The sequence below is a fragment of the Suillus bovinus genome (genome assembly GCF_016758785.1).
Source record: "Suillus bovinus strain UH-Sbo-P2 chromosome Unknown EDB93scaffold_46, whole genome shotgun sequence".
In the NCBI taxonomy this organism is placed as follows: Eukaryota; Fungi; Basidiomycota; class Agaricomycetes; order Boletales; family Suillaceae; genus Suillus; species Suillus bovinus.
In genome coordinates this window covers 38308-64140 of record NW_024542102.1, presented here as the reverse complement: position 1 = coordinate 64140, position 25833 = coordinate 38308, and the positions used below count along the sequence as shown (strand labels likewise).

Genomic DNA, 25833 nt, shown 5'->3' with positions numbered 1-25833 from the left:
TCGGTGGGACTCAATCACAGGCGAACTTGAACTACGTGATCCACTGAGACATGAATCAACTTCAAGGCTCCACGTGGCATGCTTATTCTCATATCCAAAACGCCGTGTCATTAATATCGTTGAGCCACGCTGAAGGTGCGAGTTTTTGACGATATTATTATATCGCCTCGAGTACCAGTGACTCATGTAGCGGCATCATGGCACTGAACGTATGATATCAAACGAGTAAATCGCTAATTACGCAAGTCAACGTCAACTGTCCAAGGACCAGAAAATCACCACATATATATGCTTTGCGACTTTTAAAGCTCGACGACCCAACGATCCTGGTCCAAAACATGAAAAAACATATTCTGTGGCAAGTACTAGGCCTTTTGTGTGGGCAGGCCTTGGCTGCGCCGCCTCAAATCGTCTTGAATGGGTCTCCGAGTAGACCCGATCGAAAACTTCACGGACGTTTCCTGCACATCACCGATATTCATCCTGACTCATACTATGCAAAGGGGACTTCTCAGTCATCCCAATGCCATCGAAAAGAACGATCAGACGGGCATCAGCGGGCAAGCTATTATGGGACACCCTTCGGGTCAGTCAAAGTTCTTCCTTTGGTTGGATATCCCAACTCGAACATGTTTCTGCAGCACCTGTGACTCGCCTTGGACATTAACGAATCTCACGTTCAAGCATCTAGAGGAGCATTGGAGCTCTGAGATAGACTTTGTTATATGTACGCGCGTTCATCGTTTGAAGCTTCTTTTCCCGCGCGCTGATCTCGAGGTATCGTAGGGACCGGCGATAACGCCAGGTAAAGTCCCGGTAGTCATCCGGAATACCATTTGACGCGAGATCATCCAGACATGACGAAGACCACGAGATACCTCGACCACTTGACGAAGTATTCGCTCTTAATCGTGCCGTTGCAAAGAAGATGGAAGATGTGTTCCTCAAGAAAGGAATACCGGTTGTGCCAAGTTTGGGTGGGTTCTTTGCGCCGTAGCTCCGAGATTGCATATTCATCGATTACTGCTTTCTGTGAATAGGAAATAATGATGTTTGGCGTAAGTGCTGTATCTGAGTTTCTCGTGGCGAATGTCTCACAGTCGCCGTTGGCCTCGGCAGCACACGCGAGTGGTTTCTATCTCAACGATCCCTTTGTTTTTCTAACGTTCACCGCTACAGAATACTTTATCTCCAGGTGAGCGCCACCGGTGTTGTCGGTTTAGACTCTCGCCTAACGTCAGTTAAGGTCCGAATGAAATAACGGATGAATTTGCGTCGTTCGTAATCTTCGATGTCCCGTTTTCGTTCGCTAAGATGTACCGGACAGCATATGGGATGCATTTATTCCGTCAAACTCCAAGGCCTTCTTCCGAAATGGCGCGTATTATGCAGTAGAAGTGATACCCGATGCACTTGCGGCGATTAGTCTGAACACGATGTATTTCTATCATAATAACAAAGGTCAGGTCCCTAGATACCTGACCCGCCTAACATGATCTTTGACATGTAGAATTGACAGCTGTGAGAGGATGTCTAGTCAATGACGCCAGCGACCCCGGTAACTTGCAGTTTGACTGGCTGGAAGAACAGCTTAAAATGTTTCGGGCTCGGCAGATGCAGGTATGACGTATTGCATTTTCTGGACGATAAAATAATACGACGTTGATTTGACAGGTGTGGGTTACTGGTATGTCTTTGTTGTAGACATTATACCTGTCTTGACGCTGGATTTTCAGGACATATTCCCCCGTCTGACTACCACTACTTTCCCGAATGTGTAAGTGCTCCAGTAGGCTACACATGAACGAATGACCGACGCATGGTCTAGTATTATCGGTACACGGAGCTGAGCCTGAGATATCAAGACATTATTTTGGGCAGTTTGTTTGGTGTGAGTAATGTTCAAAAGTATGTCATCGAGCAAAGGGTTGACAGTGCTTGTCTAGCACTTGAACGTCGATCATGTAAGTGGCACCCTTTGTTTAATCGAATCTAATCAAAACTCGGCTATAGTTCTACTTTGTCAAGGCCGCTGATCTCAATGTCAGCCCTGAAGAAGATCGGATGATATCCCATAGTTCCGAGGGTACAATGTTTGAAGCCTTGATGGCCGACTTTAAAGCCCTTGCGAAGAGGTCAAAGCATTTGAATTATGATGACTATGCAGTAGTCAACGTCAGCCCGTCATTGGTGCCTAATCCATATTTGCCCAGCTTCAGAGTTTTCAGCTATAACATCTCGGGACTGGGATCAACGACTGTGGGTGCCGTCGGTGAAGACGAGTATCTCCTGATGACAAAGAAGGAACGAGCCTCCCGATGGAAGCATTTACCGTATCGTCATGGTAATGATGGGAACGATGGCCGCCAATGCACGAGTGCGGAATATCGGGACTCGTGGAGGTGCAAGTTTCGCCCCTGGCGTTCTGACAGCCACGCTCCGTCGCGGCAAAATACTCTATGGACGCCTTTGGGATATGCGCAAGTATGTCATTTTATTTTTTTTGATTTTCATTTGGAGTTAATAAGGAAATTAGTATTACATGCCTCGACTGGAGGAATACGGAAAGAAAGATGAACCCAAGTTTAAGCTGGAATACTTGACGTTCCCGATTTCGAGGGTGGGGGAGGGACATGTACCGCTGAGAAACTTGCCCAAATCACTCCGCGAAGGAGGGGTAACGGAATCCAAGCTTGCGCCGTATGAACTGAATGATCTTACGATACCATCATGGTTAGATCTAGCCTGCGAGTTGGGTCAGCCGCGGGAGAGAAAGCTCCGAAAGCGGTTCAGGAAGTATATGTATATGGGAGGTAAAGATATTTAAAAGGGGTGATGGAGGATTATTATATTTTTTTTATGGCGGTGTGGGAAGTGCGCGGCGGCGGTGTAGAGGAGATTCGGATTAGTTGATCATTCTTAACCCGTTCTAAAACGGCGTTGTTGCCTTGACCACCGACCACATTTCTGTAGTAGTTCCTAGAAGATCTCGTCAGCGTTCCTGCAAACCTACTATTACTGCGTCTTTCGAGGAGGCAAAACCTATCTTTTTTGCTTGCTTGCTTGCTCTCCCTCTCTATCATTCATATTGGCCTAGAGTCCTTTTGAGTCTGCTCTTTCGTTTTGCACCACAGCAGCTACTCACTCACCACTAAAAATCTTTTCTTTCTCGCCTTACAATCTGCCAGTCAGCGGCGCCTTCTCTCTCACAAAATCCAATCTCTTGTCGTTCATTCAAAATCGACGGCTGGACCGACAATATTTGCCTTGATCACTACATCGGCATTCACTTTCATTTATTCCCTTTCATCTCATATATATCTATATGGCTGCCGTCAACTTGCAGACTATGTCTTCAAGTATCCCCTTCGACTTCCTACCCCTCAACCACCCACATTCAAGATCAAACTCTGTCTCTTCATCCTCTACTCATTCACCTAATTCTCGTCCTCATTCTTCTCAAGGCGGTATGTCAAGAATGTCATCAGGTTTACCTACCTCCATGGACGATCATTACCGACTCTCTTATATGACCACCGATCAGTCCCGCCACACCTCCTTCTCACTTCCTCCCTCCGATATGACTCCCCCTGGTCAATCTCCTCCAAACGCTAATATTACTAATCCTGCGCTTAAAGGCCATATCCGTCAAACTCATCTCAGAGCCCGTGCTGCTGCTTCTCCGTACCCCCGTGATACAGAAAGCGTTCACTCTTCTTCGAGTGAAACAGACGACATTTCCATGTACCTTGGAAATCCCTCAGACTACCCTAGCATGTATGGGCATGGTTCTACCTTGCCCTCTAATCAAGAAACTATCCACACAGCCGGCGCTTTTGGCAGGATGTCTTTGGGTCCGGATCATCAACTGGAAAAGCTCGCTGCCAATGTCCGCGTCGCAACAACAACCAGTGCATCTGATAGGGCTAAACAAATCTTTGTTCAAGCTTGGTGAGCTCATGCTGTGCTTTTACTCAAATAACTTCTTCTCATCATTTTCCTGCGCCCAAAGGTTGACAGCAAATTACGCACCTTACCCAGATGGCAATGTACCCCGTCAGGGTCTTTACTTTTCTTACAGACGGGTGTGCGATCAGTACGGGATTCCTCACATCAACACGGCTACACTGGGAAAGGCTATTCGCTTGTGTTTTCCTACTATCAAGACGCGGCGCTTGGGTGTTCGCGGAAATAGCAAATATCATTGTGCGTACACTGCTTCAGTGCCACATCTGATTGTGATCGGAAGAATTCTGATTGACGCCACGTTCGGCCAGATTGCGGCATTCGTCCCGCTACTTCGGCTGAAGCCGAATGGCTTCAGGATTACATCCGAAAATCAAACAATAGTGCTGGCCAGCAGTCCATCAACGCCGCTCGTGCTGCGCAAGAATCTTCCGATAATCCAAATAAAGGCGAAGAGCGGTCCGACGAAGATGATGATGAAGATTCCGAGGGATCCAGTGCATCAAAGAGGAATTCATTGACCCTTTCTGGAGATCTCAAGGCCGCTGGTCTCACTTATGGAGACATCAGTGACAAAACACCTACCGCTAATAGCTTACTCTCTCAGGCACAAGCTGTTGCAAGAAGCAACACTTATCCCAGCCATGCTTCCATTCGTCGACATGTCAGCCAGTCCGACCCAAACCTCGCTGCACAATCTGCCATGTCACTTGGCCCTGGAACTGGTGCATCTTTTGTACCATCACAGCAGCATCTCTCAGTTCGCCATATGCCGCATTTCCCGTCCATTGAAGAGGCGATAGGATCTAACTCTGCGTCTCCACAGAGCATCGCCGCTCGTGAGGTATGGGGATGGTTCCAAGATCATCTCGACGCCGTTCTCGAGAGCGCTCGTGCCTTCAGGTTTGACCAATTCGAGATGCACCTCCGAAGTTTTTGGTCCAATCTGAGTGGGAATCATCGGGAAGTAGTGCATGCTCCCGCTATCGCTGGTCTAATGGCCAAAGCTGACGCAATTCTATATGATGTACGTTTAGCACGTTGCCTCGTCGTGCAAGTTTCATTGACTTTTTCGATAGGAAATACTGGAGTTTTTAAGGTCCCAGATGCTTTCCCCGATTGCTCCCGCTGCTATGACTAGTCTTAGGACGTTGGCAAGCAAAATGGAGAAGATCCTGCTTGTTGCACTGGACGGGTATGGCAACACTTTTGTTGAGCCCAAGGTCGAGCTTGGAGCGCGGTTTGGCCATCTCGTTTGTATGTGACTTTTTCGGCACTTTTACTGGGTTGGCTCATATCACTATCACTACAGTGCGCTTCTTGGATATATACCAAGTTACCCAGGCTCTCAATACCGTATTGACGAACCAGAAGCAGCTTTCTGAAATGCGCCGTTCCTGGCAGAAAGTGGACTTCGAATCTGTCCGCAATCAGTCTGCTCTGGTTTGCAATTGTCGTCACGAGGAGCTTGTTCAACTTCTGGAAGTCGATTTTGTAGGCATGATGGACAGCTTGTCAAAGACTCCTGAACCTGTTAGGGAGGTTATGGCTTGGGCTGACAAATGTTGCGAGAGGCTCATGGGACAGCGAATAGGAAATGGTGACGATCGAGGCACCTTGAGTTCCCGAAGTGTCCTGATTCGCTGGGGCTACGTGACCAGTCAGGTGATGAGAGATTTGGTAAGAGCTTCCATGATCACACATGTTCCGTTAACCAACAGCCACTAGACTATCCGCAGCGACCCAGCCTTCGGAGCCTTCCAGATCATGAAGCTGTTCTTGGAGTAAATCGATTTATTACTCTTTTATTGGATGTCGTTGACGTTTCCCCCAGTGATTGGATTGCCGTCAATGTCCTGCGCAGCGTGGCGTTATCCACCAACTCCGTGGCCGCATCCGTTGAGCCAGTGATGCAGCAACAATTCTTCTCATTATCCCCTATGGCCGGCCAGGAAAGTTTCAACACCATGGAAACGCGTTCCGCTCAGCACGTGATGAACCATACCCCGACCACCTCCAGCATGCTCGCAGCTTTGCAGCAGGACCCCTTCCCAACCGGCGCGCTGGACGCATCAACTTCTGGATTTAATGCAGACGCATATGGAGGTTTGAATTATATGGATACTTCAGTTCAGCCGGATGATTCTATTCCTCCCGTCCACCAGTCAGGTCTTTCGTTTTCTGACTATGCGCCCGGGAATACGTTCGACGTTGCGTCATTTGCGGCGCAAGATTTGGGCATGAACACCTCTTCAGGTACTAATGGCGAGCAAGATCGCGAGACTGAGTCCGTCAAGACGGAGGCTGGACCTTAGTCCCCGAAGCTCGATTGAAAATTATACCACTCGGTCAAAGATATTATCTCTAGTGATTGTATATGTTCTGTTCCGTCATTTATTCATACCTTGTCAGTGTCCTATTGTATTGCCACTTTTGCTCAGTCTCTTCCCCTTCTCGTACTTTTATTGTATAGGTCCTCATTCTGTTGAATAATACTGATTCCTTCCCGCTCCGGACATAATATGCAGATATAACGAGGCAGATTTGGTAGTATAAGTGTGAGGTATAAAAGATGTTCCCACTCAGCCTGTACTCAGTTCTCCTCAGCGTCAACCTGAACCTCTTCAAGCTTCTCATCAACATCATCATCAATCCGTGGCGTTGCGCTACCGGAAGGAGTGGGAGCGGATTCTAGTGGTTCGCTACTGCCATTCGGTGGGGATACGGTCACGTTCCGTTTCCCGTTAGACTTGGCGCCATTTGTCAGACGTCGGATCTCCTCCTCGGCTTTAGCTATGTTTTCCGCTGTTTGACGAGCTTGATTAGCTTCAAACCAGGCTTTCTTCGTCTTCAGGTCCTCAATAGCGCGAGGAACATCAGCCTGGTCCGTCGGAGGCGGTATAGATAGTGAAAGCAGAGCAGATAATTGGCCGTAGGGTAGATGAATGGCGCTGGTATCAGCAGGAGAGGTGGCTTTGGGGCTTTTCTTTCCTTTCTTCCCTTTCCCGACAAAATATGATTCTTCATCTTTCTTTTTCAGTGCCACCATGGTCTCCCCAACTGCATCCACCTGTCGAATCTCCAACTGTGGAACACCAGAAAGATCTGATTTGGCTGGTACAGATGAGGATGAGGATACTCCATTGCCAGAGGACTTCCCAGAGAAAAAGTCAATGAGAGTCTGGCAATCTTCAATCTGCGTTTGGAATGCAGGCATTGACGCTTCCTCACGCAGACCGTCGGCGATTGCCAACTTCCTCTGTGCTTCTTCTGCATCGCGTTGAGCACGAGCTTTCTCGAGACGTCGAGCACGGTCCTCGTTCACCTTGGTCCAATACCGGTCATTTGCCTCCCGGAAACGATGTGCTGCCTCACGTTTCTCATTGAAAAGAGCGTTAAGCTGTGCCTGAATACCGTCTCGCTCTTCAAAAAGCTTGGTTCGGCCTGCGTACGCTTCGTCGGATTCCTTTTTGAGTCCGTCTAGTTCAGCTTTGATGGTATCGTAACGCTCGGATATTTCTTTGGACTCCGGGTCATCAAGCAGCTCCTTCAATCGGTCGGCTTCTCTGCGGTCGGCTTCAATCGACTCTTGGTCTGCCTGGAACTTTTCGACAATTCTACGTGTCCGTCGAGCCTGGCTGATCTCCTGAAGGGCGCGCTTTTCATCCACAACTTTCATGCTACCAGACTCCACTTGCGTTTCCAAGTGACTGAGAGACGAGAAGCATTAATAGAAGGCAGTGTGCTGTCGAGGGAGTAGCATACCTAATATGAGCGTCGACATCTGCTGTGGTTTTGAATGGTGTCTTGCCACGAGCAGCCTGCAGGTCCTTGATCTGCATGGCACGTTTCGTCAGTAAATGGTGAATGCGAGTCGATACTAGGCGAACCTTTTTCTGGATACCCTCTTGAATGGTTTTGAGCTGCTCATGTGTCTTGCTTCGGTTTAATTTATTGGATGACTGTTGACCACGTATGCTATCCAATTCAGCCTTAAGAGCTGCGCGTTTATCGTTTCCAGCACCAGATTTGTTCCCCGAAGATATTTTTTCCCGGACGGCAGCCTAAGCGTGGAGTTGTGAGTCTCGCACCGAGTAGGCAGTAGAGTAAAATGCATACAAGTTTAGTCTGCAAACCATCGATTTCCGTTCTGATTCTCTCTTGCTCTGCATCATATGCGGCCTTGTCTGGCTTTCCAGAGCTGGTCACCAGAGGCCCACTAAGGTCGGTTTTAGAAGGAGCGGGTGACGAGGGAACCGTGGAGTCGGGGGTCACTTTGGCACTGCGAATTTTAGTAGCACCGTTGGTGGACTTTTGGGCGGGCATTTTGGTAGGGAGAAAATGTATGAACGGAAAGACCAAGTCAATTGGTTAGAGCAAGCTGCACCTAGTTGTGTGTGTGAACTTAAGCGAACGTTTTTATTTTATGTATGTGGCACCTCATAACTCCGGTCTCCGGATACTCGATGCGCACATGCATCCAAAATAATTAAAGAGGTATAAAATACACGGTTGCCAACACAGGCCGCACAGTTAGAATACAATCTTGTGGTCTAGCTTTGCCACCTCTTTTCGACATTCCTCATACAACTCCCTGTAGTCATCGTCCTTCTCTGTCTCAGCATCCTTCTTTTGGGCTTTGCGTTTCTGGTCAGGGCAAATCATAACGCAACTGGTTGGTCGTTTTGTCGAGCTAGCATGGCCCAGCTCTTCCTTAGACGTCACAAAGACATATGGTATCTGAGCTTCTTCTGAGAGCACTGGGAGGTGGGATATTATGTCTATGGGGTTGATATCTGCCGCCAACACAAGCAATCTAAGATGATATCAATTGATCGATCAAAGACGAAGACAAAAAAAAAGCACATACCCCTTTTCACCTTTGCGAATGCCCTTGACAACTTCCTTTACACCTCTTTTAACTTGTCGTGCTTTGGAGGCTGAGGGATGATGAGCAAATGAACTAGAAAACAAAAATAAGCAGGCGAACCTTTCTTGATCGTTTTGTGCAGCTTTTTCACAAGCTTTTTCTGCGCCAATGGTTGTGCAAGAGGCGACAAATCTTCCAATGGGATGGTGATTTCTTTCTCCTTCTTGGCTTTTTTGGGGGACTAATTCATAATATGTACATGAGGACATTTGGAAACAAGCAAAGCACTCACCTCCGAAACATCTGCCATTTCTACATCTTCTACCTCTGCCTCTGCATCATCAACTTTTGACTTCTTCTCCTTTTTCTCTCGCTTCTCTGATTTGTCTTTAGGCATGTTGCGAGAGCTGACGCCGTAGCAAGGATGCTGGAGATCAGAAAGTTCTTAACCTGACTAATACTAATTCGTCACAAAGTCAAGCTGTCACGCTTCATAATTGAACATTCACTTGAAATCTTCGCAAGATGGTGTCCTTGAGTGAAATGTTTCCTAGGGAATTGCAGTGACAATTACATGTGCGTGCGATACTATTGAATCCACTACCAATCACCGAGTATCGTTTTCATCATTTCCTAATGGCACGTCACCACTGCCCCTAAGTAAGCTAAGCCAAATCCAATTCATCCCTCGTACTTCGGCGTCATACCACCAATTAAGAGCAATGGTAGTTGGGCCAGATTGCTGTACGTAGTGCCACCAACCAACTGGCAGGTACAACGTATCTCCTGCTTCGAGTGTGACATGCAGTGGGTGAGCTTCTGGAGGCAGTGATCCAGGAAGGTCCGGGTTGATCACCGAAGACCAGCGAACTTGAGGAGTATCTGAAGAGGGAATGACACTCAAACAGTTACTATTGTCGGTGTGGCCGTAGACCGCATGAGGATATATCCGTTCTGAGGCAAATTATGACTGTGATTCGCGTAGCATTGACAAGTCGTGTTACCTTGAAGACACCACCCTTCACAAGGTGGTAGGAGTGTGAAGTGTTTGCTTCCATGTATCACAGTATATATGTTCTCGTACGGATCTTGGCACCGCGTGAGATGTGGATGGGTCTGGTGCGTGGCATTCAAAGCCTTAATTATTACTTACCGCTATGTATACTCGTTATGCTTTTACTATTCCCGATCCAAAGGTTTACGGCATCAGGATTTCTGCCTGTGTTTTTTAAGTTAAAAGGAAAGGGACTCCGCTTGATTGAGTTCCTACCTAGTGCTTCGGTGACCCATGGGATGTGACTTGGAACATCTTCCCTAAGGGCACCAAATTCAGATGAATCATCGTTTGGTGACTCAAAGAAACGGCTGGAATATATATTCCCATTTTGTGATTGGAGATAAGAAGCGGAGAGGTCATCACTGTCCTGTTCTGCAATCTGGATTAGTTCGTGTTCGGTTGTTAGGAGGTGAACGTATGCAAGTGCCTGCGTTAAGTTGTTCGAGGAGACAAGTCATAGAAACTTTCTCGACAAAAGGCTCCACGAAAAAGAGCCTGCCTTCTGGGCCAGCTGCAAGAGCATCTGCTTGCCTGTTCTGCCCTCAGTCACAGAAACACTCAAAGAACTGACCACTCGCCCGTTGGGTGTGATTGCCACTGATATAGGCTGGCCTTGCAGCTTAGTCTGCAAGTAATCATCGGTCCATCGTTTCAGGGCCGGAATGTGGAAACCTGAACTTCATATCAAGGGCTGGTCTAAGCTGTCTATTGACATAGGATGACCTTTGATGACAACAGGCCTAGATATGTGGACTAGTTGTGCAAACTCCGCTGCTGTGGGAGGACTTTCGAGGGTTTGAATTGACGAGCCATTCATATCTGAATAAGTTTTAGCCAAAGAATTAACAAGATCGATCTAATAATGAATTTCGTTACCATGATACTCTTGTGATATCCACCTGACAATATCGTGGGTTAGGCTCGGCGGTGCTGCTTGATCCAACTCTAGGGCCGCCATCTGTGAGGCCCTGCTCAAAGTCTGTGCAGTGTGTCCGTACTGTGTTACTCAAAAAGGCAACTTGTAGTATTTGAGGTCACATGCAGCCCCGATCTTCCTGGTCAGACGCGTTTCGAAACTTTCGATCATTTCCGGTGCTCAAACCCAAAGCCTCCACGCTCCTTGCACGCCTTCAACTTCCTATTCTTCGCATGAGATGACTGAGAAACGTCAAAGCAGAGTTACACGAAGCACACGTGCAAAGCAGGTATGTGTGGCATTCATGTGACCCGTTCCTGGCGTTGAAGGCACGCAGGCGTCCGCTCAGAAGACTCTGCATGATTTGTTCCAGAAGGACGAGGGAATGAAACCTTCGGAAGAAGGTTCGAAGGAACTGGACGGAGCTAACGTGTCATCCTCGATACATCCAGTAGATATCATAGTCATTGATGACCAACCAACCCCACCACGTTCCAAGGCACCCCGCAGAATTATACGAGATTCTGTCCCTCAAAATCACAGTGAGTACTATTTGATCTGAGCACCTTTCTTGATCATCTCTGTCTCACAGTTCAACCAGCAAAATTATTTCCTATCTTCGGAATTCCATCCATAACGCCCATGCAGTCAGCTCACTCCAGTTCTACAACTGCGAGCAGAGACACTGGTGAAGATATTCTTATTGAACCATCTGAGGACGAAAGGCCACCGTCATCTCATCGATCATCTTCGTCATCTCCTTCAGAAATGAATTCTCTTCACCAATCTTCACCAATCACCGTTTTGTCATGTATCGAGGACACAAATAACAGGCACAACACAGCCCTGGTACGATGTACTGCGCCAAGAAGTCGGATATACACTACAGGGGATGTCCATCTTCCGGTAAAGCGACATGTGCTTCTAGGCGATATGACGCTGGATGCGCCATATCCAAATAAGGAGACGCAACATGTTCGTGGACCGCAAAGTACCTTCAGTGCGAGTTTGAAACCACCAAAACGCTACAAGCGCAGTCCGCCAAATCTCACAGACGAAGTGTCTTTAGGTTTCCTTTCTTCTTTGTCGCATGGATACCAAAATCCTCCTCTTCAACCGTCAATCTTTCCCCGAATCTCCTCGCAGTCCGAACGTAAAGAATATCTCGGTGTTGACGGGCTCCGTGATGCTGTACATCATCCCGCAATAGCGAGATTTTTTAATGACGAGGATCATGCCAATCGGACTTCTGTGCTACAACAGCAAGAAATATGGACTTCCCGCTTCCGCCCCAGGAAAGCCGACGAAGTGCTAGGGAATGAATCGCGTGCGTTGTATATTCGAGATTGGCTCAAAGCTCTCGAAATTCGACTGCATGTTACGAACTCGCCTCCTACGAAAAGTGGTGCCACTGTCACAGGCAGACGGAAGGTCAAGCCTGACCCACCCGAAAGGGCGCCCAAGCGAACTCGTGTCATTCGAGCTGTGGATAAAAAGAGAGGCAGGAAACGACGGAGGCTGGATTCCGAGGACGAGTTAGATTCTTTTATTGCTTGCAGCGACAACGAAGACGATACGATCCCGGATGAGCCAGTGGAAGGAACCGATGACGATGATTTTAATTTTTGCCGGCGAACGCTTTCCCGCCTTCAGCGAAAGGACAGATCGCGACCATTAGAACAACATCGACCGACCTCAGAGATTGGTGTTGACAACATCCCGACTAATCCAAATTACCAATCCTCCGACGCTAATTTTACCGATACTCTAACGAACACACTCATAATAACTGGGTCTCCAGGGTGTGGGAAGAGCGCAGCAGTTTATGCGTGTGCAGACGAGCTGGGGTGGGAAGTTTTTGAGGTCTATCCTGGGATTGGAAGACGCAGCGGCGCAAACCTCGATAACCTCGTTGGAGACGTGGGTAAAAATCACCTCATTCAACAGACAAGGCCAAAGTACCGGATGGCAGCTGCACAGTGTGATTCAAGAGCAACCGCTGCTCTTTCGACGCTTTCCCCTAAAACAGGAAAAGCTAACCCCAAACCCTCGCCTACAGACTTAGATACCGAGCATCCTAGTGATGTTTACACACACGTCCTCGTGGATGCTGCCAGTGAGTCCCTGCAGGACACGGTGGAACCACCTGTAATCGTTGATGAACTAGTTGGCTCATTAAAAACAAATGGACCGGCGAAACCGTCTGCTACTGCTCGGCAATCACTCATTCTGCTTGAAGAAGTCGATATATTATTCAAGGAAGACGCTGGTTTTTGGCCGGCAGTGATAGACTTAATCAAGGAGTGCCGCCGGCCCGTGATCATGACATGTAACGGTACTGTACTCAAATCATGTTGACTTTTCTAGAACTCAATCTTGCCTTGACAGACATTACACTTGTCCCCGTCGCGGATCTCCCTCTCCAATCCGTTCTGACGTTCCAGCCTTGCCCTTCTGAACCCGCTGTCACGTTTTTGCAATGCCTGTGCGTAACACAGGGATACGCTATCCCAAGATATAAGTTAATCCAGCTTTACGAAACCACGCACATCGTGCAGAGTATGGATCTTCCAGACGCGCCGCTCAACCCCAGAACCGAACCACTACCACCACCGGATCTCAGGCGATCTATTACCCAGCTGCAATTGATTTGTACTGACGCCACCCACGAAGCTAATGTCCCTCAAGAAGCACAGGGGGCCGCTGAAAACTTTCCGTCACTCCCTATGACAATTTCCGCCCAAAGCGGTGCTGATGTTTCTGAGACATCGACAGAGGAGCTGTGGCGATGGGCTTCCACTTACACGGATTGTGTTTCGTATACTGACAGCTACCTCTGCAGGGGACCATTGGATGGACGTGAGGTGAGGGCAACAAATCACATTTTTCCCGCCACTTTCCTGACAGTTCACTACTCGAGGCCCTGTCATACAACCTATCTGAATCTTTGCTTGACGATGAATTGGGTCACGCCATACTAATCCGGCCGTCCCACGTCTCTGACACGAGAGATGGACTTGTCTTCTATCACAATGATGAGCTCATTGTGCAGGATGCCATCCACCTTTCACGTGGTAAACACGAGGTTTTGGGTGCTATTCCGATCACAACGTCGATCAACCCCGCGGCTAGTGGTTCTAATACTGACATGGAAACCAGGCTCTTCCGAGCTCGCGTGGAGCATCAAGCACAGATGCTAGCCGCATTGCAGGATATCGTTCAACCACCCGCACCTCTCATGCCCCAGAGCAGCGTGTACCTTGATTACATACCGTGGGTGAGATTTATGGTTGGTGTGGATGATATTCTTGAGCGATTAGCGTGGGATGAGATGGAGAAGGTGAAGTCTGGGAGATTAACGAGGAATAGTATGAAGGCGAGACATATACGGACTATCGATTTAAGAGAGGATCAACATCGGGCGCTGGTTGCTACTAGAATCCAGGGGTTCGAGGAGGGATGATGGATAGTTTACGAGAGCTGCTGTGTTGTAGCCTGCGATCTGAATTCTCGTGTGATGGTATACCCAGGCATTTTACCGGTGTTGTAAACTTTCCCTCCTTGCCAACTGAGTGAGCAGAGAAAGGTTTCATGAAAGCTGGAATAGGTATAAACTCGTTAATTTAGCCTTTTTGGAGGTGTGCGTTGCCACGTGCTCGTAACCCACGTTGCTGTACGCCGTATCTGGTAACTCAGTTTTAGTTCTATAACGTCGACATTCACAAAGTCATTCACATCGACCATCCTTGGGGCCGTCTCTTAACTACTCTTCAACATCCTATTTACACAGGCATAATGCCTGCATCTACTACAACGATCAAGCATGTCAATCTCTATTCTTCACCGAAGGACACTAGCGACGGCACCCCTGCACTGAAAGATGTATCCAGACATTCCCCAGTCATTTCTCTTCCCCCTCTCGATTATTTACAACAGCATCGCAGGGGCTCTATCACAGATCCATCTCTACATGCTGCCTCGGTAAACTCGTCTGCAGGTCCGCGTCATATAGATGGTATTGATTTTGCTTCCCGTGCTATCATCCAACTCCGTCGCTAATGCCCCGGCATCCTCTCAGGACCACGTCCGGCTGCTAACTACACTTTCGGTGATGGGGGAGGCTCAACGCACAATTCTGAGTCTTCAAGTAAACAAATGCGCAAGATATTGCGCTCCCCATCTGCAGAATGGGAGCCTGCAAAGGGTATTGCACCTCTACAGACATCACTTCCTCCAAACGGGGGAACTAGTGAGTTTGAAGTATCATTTGTTGTACGCATCTTGTGAACATAGAGGTGGTAACGTTGTCAGAAACCACCGATCACATGAACGTGGACAGCAGTAATGAGAAACAATCGCCCAGAGTTAATACACGACAAGCAGACGACAGTGATCACAGTTCACGAAGGCAATCGATTGCTGTAAGTCATCGATGTCACATTCGAAAACCAGATTTTGACAGATTTATAGAATTCTTCGGATTCCCAAATGCCACACGGAACGAAACGAAAGACATCTACTTACAGGGAAGCCGATGGGAGCGATGACACAGATTCGCAACTGGTAGGACCTGGGGTACCTAGTCCCATGACCATCGATTCAGAAGGACGCGCACAAAAACGGCGAGGGTCGACCATTGAAATGAGCAGGATAGCCCAGCTAAGCATATACGACCAGAGGCGACATTCAGTGCATTCTGGAACGATAGCGTCAAGGGCGAGCACAGGAATCTCGGGAGGAAATGGGCACTGGTGGTTGAATGAGAGACGGGATTCCTTACCACCGTCGTTCCCAAACGGGATCACTAGTGGCTACTCCTCGGCATTATCCGGCGATCAGCCACATGGTCGACCTGCTGCACCCTCGACGCCAGGCAGCATGGCGACTTTCGCGTGGTCTGCAGCACAACACCCGGACGGCTTGCAAGATCCTAATATACAGCACCACCCCCGTTCTTTTGAAACACAACCTATGCAGATGACCATGATGCCCCCGATGACATTCCCGCCAGACAGGCGGATGTCTGTGCCAGAAAGCTCGACTTCTACAATAGGCCCGACGAGAAATATCCGTTCGCGGTCCCGACCTCCATCGCGTCAATTACGCGAAAACAGCCAGACTGTCACCTCTACTGTAGGGCCTGCGCCACCTGCGGAGGAGCCTTCTTCGGCTCCTTCTCCGTCATCTAGCCTGAAACCGCCGAAGGAGCCGGGATCTACGCCTTACTCTCGTTCACCCGAGCTGCGAGTTTCGCATAAGCTTGCCGAGCGAAAGCGACGGAAAGAAATGAAAGACCTATTTGATGAGCTGCGGGACCAGCTACCCGCAGATCGGGGCATGAAGGCAAGTAAATGGGAAATACTTAGCAAAGGTATGCAGGCCAGGTTTCTACACGCGCGGCAATCCTTGACATAACATATGCAGCTATCGACTTTGTTACCAATTTGAAACAAAGTCATCAAGACATGGTTCGTGAGATCGAGTTGCTGAGACACGAGCTGGAAAGCATGAGACAAGGCATACCATCTTTTGGTCCAGGAGCACCACCTCACGCTATGGTGTATGGACAGGGCGCACCAGTTCCAGGACCATATCCACCACCTCCAGGAGCGATCTCTCATCCTCCACCACACACGCATCAACCGCCCCATCCGCCCCAGCCACGACCACCATCGTCGGAGAATCCATATCCAGCATCCACCAGCCTTCCACCAGCTCCAACAGGAGTACCACCAGCGCCAACTACCAATGGTGTTGCGAGCATACCAACGAACAAGTCGGAGGTACAGCCGATGTAGTTGATGGACCTACTCTGGCCTCTGCTGGCCTCTTCCCCTCTGCTGAATCCTACGATTTTTTTAAGTTACTAGCCTGTGATTAGCATGGTTGTTCTCATTTTTTATGGACAAATTTTCACGATCACATGAAGTGTATATAGTGTTGTCCTTAGGTTTTCCTCTCGTTGCAATTGTAATGATGACTATCAAGCATCTTCATTCTGGATCAGGTATAGGAGAAAGACATGTTAAGGTTGCATGGACCGTGCCTTATGTCAGCATGCAGGCCTTGTTCTCCAACACTGGCCATTAATATTGCTGCTCCCTTGTGAAAACAAAACCGTATACATGCTCTCTGGTGATTCTGTCCTTTCCGCTCCTTAACTCGTCGCTGTCCTAGCCGTCTGTTGCGCTGATTACCTGATACCATTATCAAAACTCTTCTTCACTCCGGATTCAAGCTATCTTTTCAATGCCCCTCAAATCGGCTGAATCTCTTCTATTTCACAAGAAGAAGGCAATAAAGAAGGAGCCCTCTACGCCATCAGCGACTTCACAATGTTCTCAACCATCTCAGTCACAGCAATCCCCCCGCAAATCCGTTACTCCCCGCGTACAGCCTCCACTACCTGCCGGTGACGCAGATGACAGTTCTAAGCTCCCTGATGGCGAGTTTTCCGAATTCAAACTTATGTCCTCTGCTCTCAATGGATGGAAGTACGATGTTATGAAGTTTGATTCGAGAAAGACGGTAGACATATCAACTTGGGAGGAGCCAATAAAGTTGAACAGGAAGGAGTTGAGAAGGGAAGAAGTCGCTCCAACTCAAGTGCCTGCAGCACATATGCTGGGGCCTGACGGGAAGCCTGTTGTTGGTGCAGATGGAAACATCGTTATGGTTGACGCAGACGGTCGCCCGATAGCGAAGGACGGTGGTGAGGCTCAGTCGAAGGACAAGGACAAAGGGAAAGCTGGCGGGCGGAAGAAATTTCAGAAGAAAACACGGCAAGTGTTCTTGGTGCCTGAGGCAACTCGTCAGCTGCGACGCGAGGAGCGTTACCCTTGGGTGATGGAGGACGCAAAGCAGAATGAGATGTGGGTAGGGAAACTGGAGGAGGTGGCGAGGGCGGAGACACACGCTCTCTTCATGCCAGCTGCACAAGAATTCTTTAAATTTGTACCTGCCCATCGCTGGTACAAGTTCCAGAAGAAGCCTAAACATCATGTTCCTGGGTTAGAGGAGGCGGAGGCTCTGGTATCTTGTTTACCGCATATGCACCGCTGTGATCTGACGTTTCCTCTCAGATGGCCAAGATTCAGAAGAATAAGGACCCGGAACGTTGGCTGCTACACCGGAGAAAAGGGCAAGCACCCTCGTCAGCAACGTCAGAAATGTTCAAAGCCGAGGCAGAAAACCGTGTTGTATCTGGCAGCTCGTCTCTGGTCTATTCGTCTGGACAGAGTCGAGCAATGGGTGGACGAGCGCTACGGACAACGAATCGCGGGGCTCAAGGTGGTGGCGATGACGACGAGGAAGGTGGTCCTAGAAGAAAGAAGGAGGAGAATGATATGGAAGGAGATTTGGATGAGCAGCTTTTTGATGATGAGTTTGCGGATGACGATGAGGCAGGTCCTGCCGATATGGACGAAGAGGAGGCTAAAGAGCTAGAGGTATGTTAGCCCTTTGTCCTTCTCATTGTAGTGCTAACATCCGCACAATAGGAACGCCTCAAAAGGGAGTATAAGAGTGCCAACAAGACTCGGGAAGGCTACGTTGACGAGTCGGAGTCTGAAGACGGGGAGAGTCAACTGACGAAAGACGGTAAATCTCTGAAGAAGCTCATGCGCAAGCTGGAGAAGAACGCAGCATACGATAGCGATGAAGAACGTAATCCCTATGCTAGCTCAGTGCGTCCCTTTCCTTACTCCCCTTCATGTATGCGTGCTAATACTAAGCAGAATGACGAGGAGGAAGAAGAAGAAGAACCAATTCCTCCTCAAGAACCACCTCAAGAGACTAAATCTCGATCAGCTTCTCAACAACCGACCCCGAAACCATCGCAGCCGCCTACCAGCACTGCTCAAAACGGTTCTGCTGTTGGTTCTCGCGCTACTTCACCGGCGCCTGCGAGTATGGGTGGTCATTCTATTGTTGCAAAACGCGCCACAAGTCCCAAAGCACCGAAACTTAAGACAGCTTCTACCAACAACGGTCGCGTAACTAGTGGACAGGGTACTGGAAGTAGGGCAACCAGCCCTGTCACTGGTAGCAGAGCAACTAGTCCTTCACCTCTAGCTAAGGGTCCAGGCAGCCCGACGCCAAATGGACAGCCAACGTCGAACAAACGGAAGGCTACTGATGACATTGGCGGTAATGCGCCATCGGCGAGCGCTGCAGTGAATGGTGCACCGAAGCCGAAGAAACGGAAACCGCTGCCCACTGGCCCACCTCCGGAAGGCGAATTGGAGGAGAAGATGCTCATCAAATGGTTACAGAATACGCCCAACGCGACGACGCGGGATTGTATCCAGCATTTCACGCCTTACTTGACTACGGACGCGAAGAAGGCAAGGTTTACAGCGATGGTGAAAGAGGTCGCGCAGTTGAGAGGGGGCATCCTGATCTTGAGGAATAGCGAGGCTTCTGCAGCTGCCTCGCCGACATCTTAACTCACTGTGATTTGAGGGATTGTACTTTAGATTTCTGTGAACGACGACGTCATGCTCTGGACTGATCTAGGTCGTATGAGGTTTTATACAACTGGTTTATTGGGATACAACTGCATCGCATGCATTTATATTTGAGGTCGGTCGACATCTTCCAGTGTACATGAGGCATTCTCACGGTCCTTCATAGGCACTTCGGAAGTTACGTTCGTGGGGGACCAATCATGTTGCAGCATTAATTACGGGTGTTGAGAAGAGACTCATTTGCATCTCCCACAGACATATGAGATGAGTTGGTTCGTTTCTACTGGTCAATGATGCTACCTTGCTCGCACATTTTCCCCAGCTTCTTGAGATCTCACTGCAAATGCACCACCGTCCATCACAACCACATGCCAAAAAAGGAAGTTGGTATTCGTGTTGGCCCTTGGGTGGCTGGCTTGCCAGCAGAATTCCTTTACTCGCTGCATAAAATGGGCAGCTTGGTTTGTGTTTTTTTTATTCTCTCTTTCTTCTTCCTTCCATCACCTCGCCATTCTCTTAAGCCTCATACTAAACAAGTCCTCTCTTTTTGTTTGTCTCCTACACATCGCCATGTCACGTCTCTCTGCTATCCTCCTCCTCGCCACCACTGCCGTTTACGCGTCCGTCGCCCCCGCTCACGAATCTCATACCGAGAAACCCCCTAGGAACAAGTGGTATCAAGAAGACGATCATCCAGTACACGCCCTCTTCAAGCGTGGACCAGTCGGCGATGGTATTATTTATCCCGCGGTAGGAACGCCCGGTAAGCCTTTGTATGTGATGTTGATTATTCCCGCTTACTCAACACGCGTGTTCAGAATGGTCCGCCGGCTTCCCCCCAACCACTGCGGATACTACGATGCTCCCAAAGACTTGGGTGGATGCCCTTAACGCAGCCGCCTTGGCGGGCAAGATTCCCGATATCCCCCAGTCTACGGCTACCAACGGATTGGATCCAGTATACCCCACTGGATATGACCCATCAAGCCCAACTGTTTGCTCCTCAACTGCCAAGTGCGTCACGCCAGGTGACGTGTGGGATGCTCCACCGGGTGTCGTCGCCCTTAGTTTTGACGATGGTCCGCTACCCGTAAGTACCTAATTATGGTATGCGTAACTCAGACAATAAGTAATCATTCGCACATCATTCAGGCATCAGATCAGCTGTATCAATTCCTCGCTAGTAAATCGGAACATGTGACACACTTCTTCATCGGCACCAACATTCTCCTGTATCCCGAGCAGTTCAAAACCGCCTTCGAGACGAACCAGGATGATATCGCCGTTCACACCTGGACTCACCCATACATGACCACCAATTCGAATCTCCAGGTTCTCGCTGAACTCGGATGGTCGATGGAGCTCATCCACAACTCGACAGGCGGGCGTATCCCTAAGTACTGGAGGCCGCCTTACGGTGACTGCGATATGCGTGTCAGGGCTATTGCAAAGGAGGTGTTTGGTCTCACGACCGTCATCTGGAATCAAGAGTGCGTGATTTTACTGAAAATGAGTTCATGTTTGCCGATACCAACCTCAATCCAGTACAGATGACTGGACCTTGAGCGAGCCTGTCCCATTGACCACGCCAGAGAAAATCCAACAGCAGATGACACAGTGGTTGACCGGTATGTTGTCGTCGTCGTCGTCTGCGGTGTCTGATGCTTATCGTGCTATGTAGGTCCAAAGACCCCCGGACTTGTCATATTGGAACACGAGTTGTCTGATCTATCCGTCAAGTCATTTATGGATGCATACCCGATGATGGTTTCAAACGGCTGGAAAAGGTTATCCCTTGTTCAGATGGATGCTGGTTCAGCCTACCAAAACGCCTGGAACTCAACATCCAAAGTCAACCCAGCAAATGTAGGCGACTTGGCTGTCAAGCCCCCGGCCCTCCCCAGTGCAAAACCGACGGCAAGCCTTGCCAAATTGTAAACTTGTTTTCCTGCAGTGTCGACGCAACTGATTATAATATGACAGGCCGGCTTCACCCTTGCCGTCGTCCGCAAAACCTGCATCTTCCAACAAGCCTCTTGGCAACCAGAAGAGCGGGGCGACTCACTTCAGCGCCGCGTCCCTTGCACTTTCTGGTATCACCGCAGCTATTGTCGCAGCTGCACTTGGAATTATCATGTCATAAGGGTACCGGATTTTTGTAAGAGACATTCATGCACTTCGCGCACATTTCTATCCTACTTGGACAATCGTACACATTTGGGCTACTTTATAATCTCATTATTAGCGAATATATTCACGCAATCACACAATCATTATGGGATCTTTTTTTCCACCAAGCGTGTTGCTGCCTGACCGTGTCTTTCTTGTACCAATGCAGCCTTCAAGTACGCGGTCTTATAAGTAGTTCATCTTGGCAAGAATAGCATTACAGTACGTTACTTCCTCGACGCGCAGTCCTCGACATTGTTTGATCTAGTCGTTCGAGACTTTGATCAAGACACATGATGTAGTACAACAACGTAAAAATAATATGCCACATGAGGTATAATAGCGAGACAAAAAATCTGCTAAATTACATGTACGGAAATGGGTGATCGTGAAGGTCGTTCAACAATTCGTGAAAGAATGAGGAACATAAAAAAACCCCATGAACAAGCGAACGCAGAGAGAGGCTGCATGGAAAAGGGGTCGGTTCAATACGCGCGAGCGCGGGCGTGACGTGCTCGATCCAAGGGCTATATGCAATGGAGACAGTAAGACTCCATCAAAACGCAGTCCGTATTACAATCCTGAGACTCAGTTACGACAAAATGCTGGGCCACTTGATTCGCAGGCCCTCCAGCCAGCGCATGTAGAGCAATTCAGAGATAGGTGACTTGCGGACGGGCGATTCAGAACTATCGGCTTTGAGGGAGTTTAATGATGAGGCGCTCGGGTCTATGGGGAGTCCATTCATATCTTCCTGGACTTCAGTGACTACAAGGCCCTTTGCAGTCATCTCGCTCTTCCGGATGACGCGTTTGTGAGGGAATAGTCCCCGAGATGTTTGAACGTATTGTCGGACAGCAGGGTTTCTAGCGCATTTTGAAAATAAATGAATAGAATCTCAGTTCACTGGTGGATACGCACTCGTTGATGCCGGAGAGCATGTCGAGCATGATGCTGTAAGATAGGGCAGGATTCGCCTCTCTCAATTCGGCAAAACCACGAGAGATCATACTGAGTGACTCGATTTCTCGAGCATCCATGTCATCTCGGGTGGCCTGTTGTGTTTTGTTATTCTTCTGTGGTGCTACACTTGGGAATAACTTACGTTTTGGAGAACGGGAAGGACGACATCATCAATTATGACCCTACCCGCCCGCTCAGAATCGGATACCCTCCGCTTGAATGACGAAGAAGGCCGGTCTTTGGATGGAGTAGTGGGGGATGATGGCAAAGTTTCTCTGCTCCTAGTGCCGACGTACTCTGCAGATAGTCTCAGAGAACCGGCTGCGTCGACCATTTTGACAGGCCTGATGGTGTCTACGCCGGAACCTAGATCTGCTTCCCGCATGATAGTACCGGCACCAGTCATCTTGTGTCTTGCAGCGTACGATGACCTCATTGCCGAGCGGATGGAGCCAGTGTACGCTGAAGGTGCGCCCAAAGGTGTTTCGTCATCTGCAGGGTGAGTAAATTGAGATGGTGGTGTTCTTGGTTCGGCACCATCTACAGAGTCATTTTCTGAAATTTCTGCAGCAGCGAGGAGTGATGAAATGTCTGGTTCATCAAGAGGAGCCTTGATGGCAACAGTGGAGTGCGCTGCACCAGTGTTTATTCCGATCCCCCCAGAACCAAACGGAGCGCTTCCATTGACAGCTGCCCCTGTTTCAAACGAGCCTTCGTCGTCCTCATATATAGAGGGTTCTTCATCACCCATGTCTTCATCGTCCATTTCAGGCATCAAATCCTTGGCAACACTACTAAAGGTACCCATGATGGAAGTCGACTTGACGGTGTCGAAGTTCCAGTCGCTTCGAATTGTGTCGTTGCTCTCCCACACTGCCGTGCCACGAACAGTCGGCTGGTATGCTGTAGATAGACCTTTCTGTGGTAACTTGGCATGAAACTCCTGGTACCTCTCGATCAACTCTATGAGATACGATGTCTTCTTCGCGCTTTTGATAAATCTATGTTGCAGAAGCTCCTTGGCTGTAGGACGCTACAGTGACTGTCAGGGCATTTCAAGCAGAGCAGAAAGAAGTTCGAACTCACATCAGCAGGATCTTTTGTCAAACAGAGTGACACAAATTCCTTAAATGCAGCAGAAAATGAACCTTCAAGGACTGGTGGTTTCGCCTTTGGAATAAGGAAGAGGACCCGCATGGGATGGTACTCGGCCAGTGGCGGCTCCCCTTTCGCCATTTCTATAGCTGTGATGCCTAAACTCCACATATCCGCCTTTGCGTCGTAACCCGCCTGTCGGATGACCTCTGGTGCCATCCAGAATGGAGTACCCACAAATGTATGTCTCAGCGTGCTAGTTAGTTGTGCCGCGACTCCAAAGTCGGCAAGTTTGACCTTTCCGCCAGCAGAAAGTAAGACATTGGCAGCTTTGATGTCACGATGGATGGTGCCTTCCGCGTGCAAATAATCGAGACCTAACAGAAGTTCCCGACAAACAATCGCGATGTGCGCTTCAGAGAATACGCCGCCTTTCAGGAGGTCAAGACATGATCCCCCAGCCAAGTACTCCATAACAATCCAGAGCTTGTAAGCAACGACGAATGACCCGTAATAGCGGGTGACGTATTCCGAATCACATTGAGCGAGACTAGCAATCTCCTGCTGAATTTCCGAGATATCATCATCAGAATCTTCCAAATCTATTTCGAAGATAGGGAGATTAGCTGCAACACAAACCAAGTCCGGCTAGCCACACACCAATCTGCTTGATAGCAACTATCTGCTTTGTTTCGTTATGCATGGCCTTGTATACGACTCCGAAGCTACCTGTTCCCAGCTTCTCGATGAGTGTATACTGGCTAGCTGGGTTGTTGCTTGGAACAGGGTAAGGCTCCCTGGGATACATCTCCCTATCCTGGCTTGCTTGTGACAACATCGAGCACGAGCGAGAGACCGACTGTCCATGGCTAATGTTAGTCACTGAGAGCCTTCTGAGGCGACTACCAGGCGACATGATGAGGACAGAGCGCGGACAGGGCCTAACACATGGGGCAACAGGTTGTTGTGTGACATCAACTCATGCCGAACAAAATTAAGAAGACTTGCCCCACACGTGTTCGGGGGATCCCCGTCCGAGTCTGTGACAGAGTAGATGGGGAAGAAACGGACTGACCAAGAAAAGGATTTTGATGTCGTTGCCCTTGATGTCAGGCTAACTTGAAAGTCCACGAGGAAACCGCAAGGCTCCCTGTTTATTGTGATTCTAAGATTTGGTTGAAATGGACCTTGGAACTCCAACAGCTACTACGACCTGTCGTGAGTATGGAATGGTGGTAGAGATATAGCTTCGTGCTAAGAACAACTGATGGGCGGTTGGAGATCCATCATGGTTAAGAAACACGAGGCCGGAACCAATCACAATATGTCGCAACGTTAACGATAATAGCCAACTGGGGATCCCGGGAATGTTGTAATTGTAGGATACGCTCACGGGAATATGATACAGGTACTGATCATACCATGGTCAAGTCACAACTGGTGCAATTGTCTCAAAGAAGTATGCTGGATCAACTTCCAAGGAAATGAGTCATGGCATAGCATGCATGTCGAGTTGATCAAGGCGTAGGGCATACAAATATGAAAATGCAAAAACAGAAAATCTCCAGCATGATGACGGGCCCTCTCACACCCAGCCAACAACACATTCACGCTTATACCTTGACGGCATATTTACGAATGGGGAAGTGTATGTCTTTCTTCTTTTGCTTGAGCGTCTTCAATGACTCCTCGCGCTAATGCACATATTTAGCATGAGTAAAGCACAGCTTGCATAGCGGGTGTATTGCGCACCTTGGTCAGTCTCCGTCTGATTGCGCGCGTCTTCTTTGGCCGGAGATCAAGAGGGAGGAATTTCTTGTTCTTGTAGAATTCCCGGAGGTTTTGGCGTTGCTTCTGGTTTATCACAGTCAAGACCCGTGCAATCGACTTGCGCACAATGTTGCTAGTTAAGTTAGTCCTTTCGCACTAGACATTTAAGAATTCCAAACGCACATCCTGGTGAGTTTTGAGGCCGATCCACCAAGAATCTTCTGTACGCGCAGCGAAAGAAGCTCGGTCTTGAGCTCGGTAAGTTGCTTGGTCAAGTCGTTCTTCGACCTGTGTATGTCACGCAACAAAACGTTCTGCAATCGGCACAAATGTCTTCCATTAGAATTATGGGCTCACTTAGACTGGAGCTCGTAGGCCTTGACTTTGCTGCTGGGCATTTTGAGGGATGTCTATGAAATGAAACGAAAGAGGGTTAGTACCGAGCCTAACAGATCGACCAAACAGATGTGGAAAGAGCGGGACGAGACCAATATGCCTGGAAATAGTCCAGGATGTTTCAAGAACATGGTCGGGCACCATAACGGCTAGATATTTACCT

At 48.8% G+C, this 25833-nt stretch overlaps 10 protein-coding genes across 10 annotated transcripts; 5 read left to right on the top strand and 5 right to left on the bottom strand.

Annotated features, from left to right (window-relative positions):
- Positions 1-338: 338 nt before the first annotated feature.
- Positions 339-2827, top strand: EDB93DRAFT_1252403 (Metallo-dependent phosphatase-like protein; the record flags this gene model as incomplete). Its single annotated transcript, XM_041453283.1, has 14 exons — positions 339-586; positions 642-727; positions 787-805; positions 856-977; positions 1041-1058; positions 1120-1195; positions 1328-1461; positions 1520-1620; positions 1675-1687; positions 1737-1777; positions 1829-1891; positions 1947-1964; positions 2014-2484; positions 2537-2827. 14 exons carry the CDS (start codon positions 339-341, stop codon positions 2825-2827), a joined length of 1701 nt encoding a protein of 566 aa, XP_041305590.1.
- A 498-nt stretch (positions 2828-3325) lies between these two features.
- Positions 3326-6281, top strand: EDB93DRAFT_1241664 (uncharacterized protein; the record flags this gene model as incomplete). The annotated part of the gene is made up of 7 exons (XM_041451909.1): positions 3326-3951; positions 4013-4206; positions 4278-4993; positions 5046-5223; positions 5279-5646; positions 5695-5750; positions 5801-6281. 7 exons carry the CDS (start codon positions 3326-3328, stop codon positions 6279-6281), a joined length of 2619 nt encoding a protein of 872 aa, XP_041305589.1.
- A 139-nt stretch (positions 6282-6420) lies between these two features.
- On the bottom strand, positions 6421-8402 carry EDB93DRAFT_618406 (uncharacterized protein). Its single transcript, XM_041456883.1, has 4 exons — positions 8086-8402; positions 7857-8030; positions 7732-7802; positions 6421-7676 (listed from the first exon to the last, which is right to left on the bottom strand). Exons 1-4 carry the CDS (start codon positions 8290-8292, stop codon positions 6560-6562), a joined length of 1569 nt encoding a protein of 522 aa, XP_041305588.1. The 5' UTR covers positions 8293-8402; the 3' UTR covers positions 6421-6559.
- Position 8403: 1 nt separating this feature from the next.
- EDB93DRAFT_618291 (RNA-binding protein) lies at positions 8404-9330 on the bottom strand. Its single transcript, XM_041456882.1, has 4 exons — positions 9129-9330; positions 8957-9077; positions 8837-8906; positions 8404-8782 (listed from the first exon to the last, which is right to left on the bottom strand). The coding sequence occupies exons 1-4, from the start codon at positions 9231-9233 to the stop codon at positions 8500-8502; spliced, it is 579 nt and encodes a 192-aa protein (XP_041305587.1). The 5' UTR covers positions 9234-9330; the 3' UTR covers positions 8404-8499.
- Positions 9331-9443: 113 nt separating this feature from the next.
- On the bottom strand, positions 9444-10851 carry EDB93DRAFT_1089258 (cupin-like domain-containing protein; the record flags this gene model as incomplete). Its single annotated transcript, XM_041446195.1, has 8 exons — positions 9444-9790; positions 9841-9924; positions 9990-10055; positions 10107-10265; positions 10309-10429; positions 10468-10565; positions 10617-10712; positions 10770-10851. 8 exons carry the CDS (start codon positions 10849-10851, stop codon positions 9444-9446), a joined length of 1053 nt encoding a protein of 350 aa, XP_041305586.1.
- An 891-nt stretch (positions 10852-11742) lies between these two features.
- Positions 11743-16607, top strand: EDB93DRAFT_1089065 (uncharacterized protein; the record flags this gene model as incomplete). The annotated part of the gene is made up of 9 exons (XM_041446179.1): positions 11743-12889; positions 12977-13144; positions 13198-13673; positions 13730-14236; positions 14512-14860; positions 14888-15092; positions 15149-15230; positions 15280-16180; positions 16234-16607. 9 exons carry the CDS (start codon positions 11743-11745, stop codon positions 16605-16607), a joined length of 4209 nt encoding a protein of 1402 aa, XP_041305585.1.
- Positions 16608-17058: 451 nt separating this feature from the next.
- Positions 17059-19256, top strand: EDB93DRAFT_1089101 (uncharacterized protein; the record flags this gene model as incomplete). The annotated part of the gene is made up of 4 exons (XM_041446183.1): positions 17059-17841; positions 17892-18257; positions 18309-18494; positions 18546-19256. 4 exons carry the CDS (start codon positions 17059-17061, stop codon positions 19254-19256), a joined length of 2046 nt encoding a protein of 681 aa, XP_041305584.1.
- A 321-nt stretch (positions 19257-19577) lies between these two features.
- On the top strand, positions 19578-21619 carry EDB93DRAFT_618061 (carbohydrate esterase family 4 protein). Its single transcript, XM_041456881.1, has 6 exons — positions 19578-20040; positions 20096-20367; positions 20430-20767; positions 20823-20905; positions 20959-21211; positions 21261-21619. Exons 1-6 carry the CDS (start codon positions 19848-19850, stop codon positions 21418-21420), a joined length of 1299 nt encoding a protein of 432 aa, XP_041305583.1. The 5' UTR covers positions 19578-19847; the 3' UTR covers positions 21421-21619.
- Positions 21620-22038: 419 nt separating this feature from the next.
- Positions 22039-24312, bottom strand: EDB93DRAFT_1089057 (kinase-like domain-containing protein; the record flags this gene model as incomplete). Its single annotated transcript, XM_041446178.1, has 5 exons — positions 22039-22312; positions 22368-22501; positions 22552-23442; positions 23496-24106; positions 24165-24312. The coding sequence occupies 5 exons, from the start codon at positions 24310-24312 to the stop codon at positions 22039-22041; spliced, it is 2058 nt and encodes a 685-aa protein (XP_041305582.1).
- An 805-nt stretch (positions 24313-25117) lies between these two features.
- Positions 25118-25672, bottom strand: EDB93DRAFT_1241656 (60S ribosomal protein L35; the record flags this gene model as incomplete). Its single annotated transcript, XM_041451908.1, has 4 exons — positions 25118-25198; positions 25257-25407; positions 25458-25562; positions 25632-25672. 4 exons carry the CDS (start codon positions 25670-25672, stop codon positions 25118-25120), a joined length of 378 nt encoding a protein of 125 aa, XP_041305581.1.
- Positions 25673-25833: the final 161 nt, after the last annotated feature.

Coding starts and splice junctions, on each gene's coding strand:
- EDB93DRAFT_618406 (XM_041456883.1), bottom strand. CDS start 8,292: ATGCCCGCCCAAAAGTCCACCAACGGTGCTACTAAAATTCGCAGTGCC. Junction 7,803..7,856: donor AAGAGGGTATCCAGAAAAAG/GTTCGCCTAGTA, acceptor CGTGCCATGCAG/ATCAAGGACCTGCAGGCTGC. Junction 7,677..7,731: donor GATGTCGACGCTCATATTAG/GTATGCTACTCC, acceptor CTCGTCTCTCAG/TCACTTGGAAACGCAAGTGG.
- EDB93DRAFT_618291 (XM_041456882.1), bottom strand. CDS start 9,233: ATGCCTAAAGACAAATCAGAGAAGCGAGAGAAAAAGGAGAAGAAGTCA. Junction 8,907..8,956: donor GCACAAAACGATCAAGAAAG/GTTCGCCTGCTT, acceptor ATCATCCCTCAG/CCTCCAAAGCACGACAAGTT. Junction 8,783..8,836: donor ATTCGCAAAGGTGAAAAGGG/GTATGTGCTTTT, acceptor ATATCATCTTAG/ATTGCTTGTGTTGGCGGCAG.
- EDB93DRAFT_618061 (XM_041456881.1), top strand. CDS start 19,848: ATGTCACGTCTCTCTGCTATCCTCCTCCTCGCCACCACTGCCGTTTAC. Junction 20,041..20,095: donor TCCCGCGGTAGGAACGCCCG/GTAAGCCTTTGT, acceptor ACGCGTGTTCAG/AATGGTCCGCCGGCTTCCCC. Junction 20,768..20,822: donor ACCGTCATCTGGAATCAAGA/GTGCGTGATTTT, acceptor ACCTCAATCCAG/TACAGATGACTGGACCTTGA.